Source organism: Sphaeroforma arctica (genome assembly GCF_001186125.1).
Source record: "Sphaeroforma arctica JP610 unplaced genomic scaffold supercont1.4448, whole genome shotgun sequence".
Lineage (NCBI taxonomy): Eukaryota > Ichthyosporea > Ichthyophonida > Sphaeroforma > Sphaeroforma arctica.
This window is the reverse complement of record NW_014036110.1, coordinates 1-1,657: the sequence shown is the minus strand read 5'-3', so window position 1 is coordinate 1,657 and position 1,657 is coordinate 1. Positions and strand designations below refer to the sequence as shown.

General features: G+C 39.3%; 1 protein-coding gene across 1 annotated transcript; it reads right to left on the bottom strand.

The window, feature by feature from the left end:
- Nucleotides 1-341: 341 nt before the first annotated feature.
- On the bottom strand, nucleotides 342-501 carry SARC_14316 (hypothetical protein; the record flags this gene model as incomplete). The annotated part of the gene is made up of 1 exon (XM_014291554.1): nucleotides 342-501. A coding segment is annotated over one exon (160 nt), but the record flags the coding sequence as incomplete, so codon positions are not given.
- Nucleotides 502-1,657: the final 1,156 nt, after the last annotated feature.

Sequence of the window (1,657 nt, the reverse complement as noted above, 5' to 3'; positions counted from 1 at the left end):
GTTGTGACGCGTTTACACCAAGTACGAGGCATGTCTGCATCCATGCGCTCGAATGTCTTCAAAAACTCGAAAGATATGGAGTTATTAGATACATCGGACATATATTCATAGGCGCGGCGGAGGTAGAATTATAAACTCCAAGGATCCTAGGTTAACTCCTCGGCTGTGGGAGAGTCAAGGAGGCATTATCGAGTGATCGGAGGAGGAGTGATTTTGCCTGTTGGTAGGTGCCTGCTAATTTCGTATCGCGGCGAAAACGTACAATGCTGTTGATTTTGTCACTATCGGCTAGGGGGTACGTTGTGGAACTGGAGTAGCATTCTGTTGTTTCAGGATCTCACGCTTGATATGTTTAAAACGAAGAACGCCTTCCACGTCGTCCTTGTAGTCCGTGTTGGCGGCAGCAATGAGATGTGCCCACCACTTGTCGTAGTTAGAGCCGTCATAGGAGAGAGTGGTCCATTTGACTTTGCGGCTTGCGCCTGAGTTTGAGTCGGCCATGATGATAATCAAGATAATTTGGTTCAAATTGGTCAAAAAATGCCCATAACCTATAGAGACCAATAAACTTATTATTTATGAATGACTTTTATCGAGTTTTAAGTCCTAGACATCTATACGTCACTAAAAGTGGACTAGTGTCTAATCTTGATTGATATATTATCCTATAATATAGAGATAATAATTGATATGCGCGTCAGTAATTAGGGAGTAAATCCCAGTATAAAACTTACACATAGTGTAGTAAAAGCTTCTTAAGAGTAGAGTTATGTATTACTCAATAGTGAGAGCTTGGAGCGTTGAGAGTTCAGATTGAGATTTGAGAATTGAGAGTTCATCATCTAAAATTTAAAAAAGACAAAGAAAATTAAAAAATTAAATACCTGCCTATTTTATAAAAAATAAATCATACTTTTTTTTATGAAAATTTATACTGACAGTGTCTGTCGACTGTCGCGAGTGTCGTCTGAACACTGCACACTTTTTTTCTAAATTTCTTGGGTTGGTATTTAAACGACGCTAATATTTAGGCAAACGTGACACATAGCACTCTGCAAGTCTGTGTGAAAATTTGTGGTGACTTCAATTAGTCACTAACTGGAGTCAAAAACTATTTCTAGCATTTATTGTTTTAAAAAAAAACACTGATGAACTATCAATACAGGTAACATACAATATTTAAAATAGTAATGAGATTAGGATTTAGGAGACTATAGGTTTCATTTCAGATATTTTCCAAATTTCTATCCGACCAAATTACGACAATGGGATGTTGAGCGGCGCGGAATTAGATCCACATTTTAGACATAATCTCAGTAAGTATGGAAGCGAGAGCAAGTCGACGTTGTCTAGAAAAAGTGGGGTCGAAGACAGTCAGGGATAAATGCTATATGATAGTCAGATCCTGTTGGTGTTGAGGAAGATTGACCAAGAGTGGAACAGCCCTGTTAGGCAATATTGCTAGGAAGGATCGCGTGCGGAATACGAGCCGGTTGAGGACTAAGGGAAATCAAAGCATGACCGTATACAGCTGTCAATGGGATGCGATCGTTCCGTGTATTTTGGTGACAGATTGCAAAATTGAGAATGGCGAATGCAGAGAAGACCTCAAGACTCAAGTTAAGACGCAAGATTCAATATACACACACACACACAC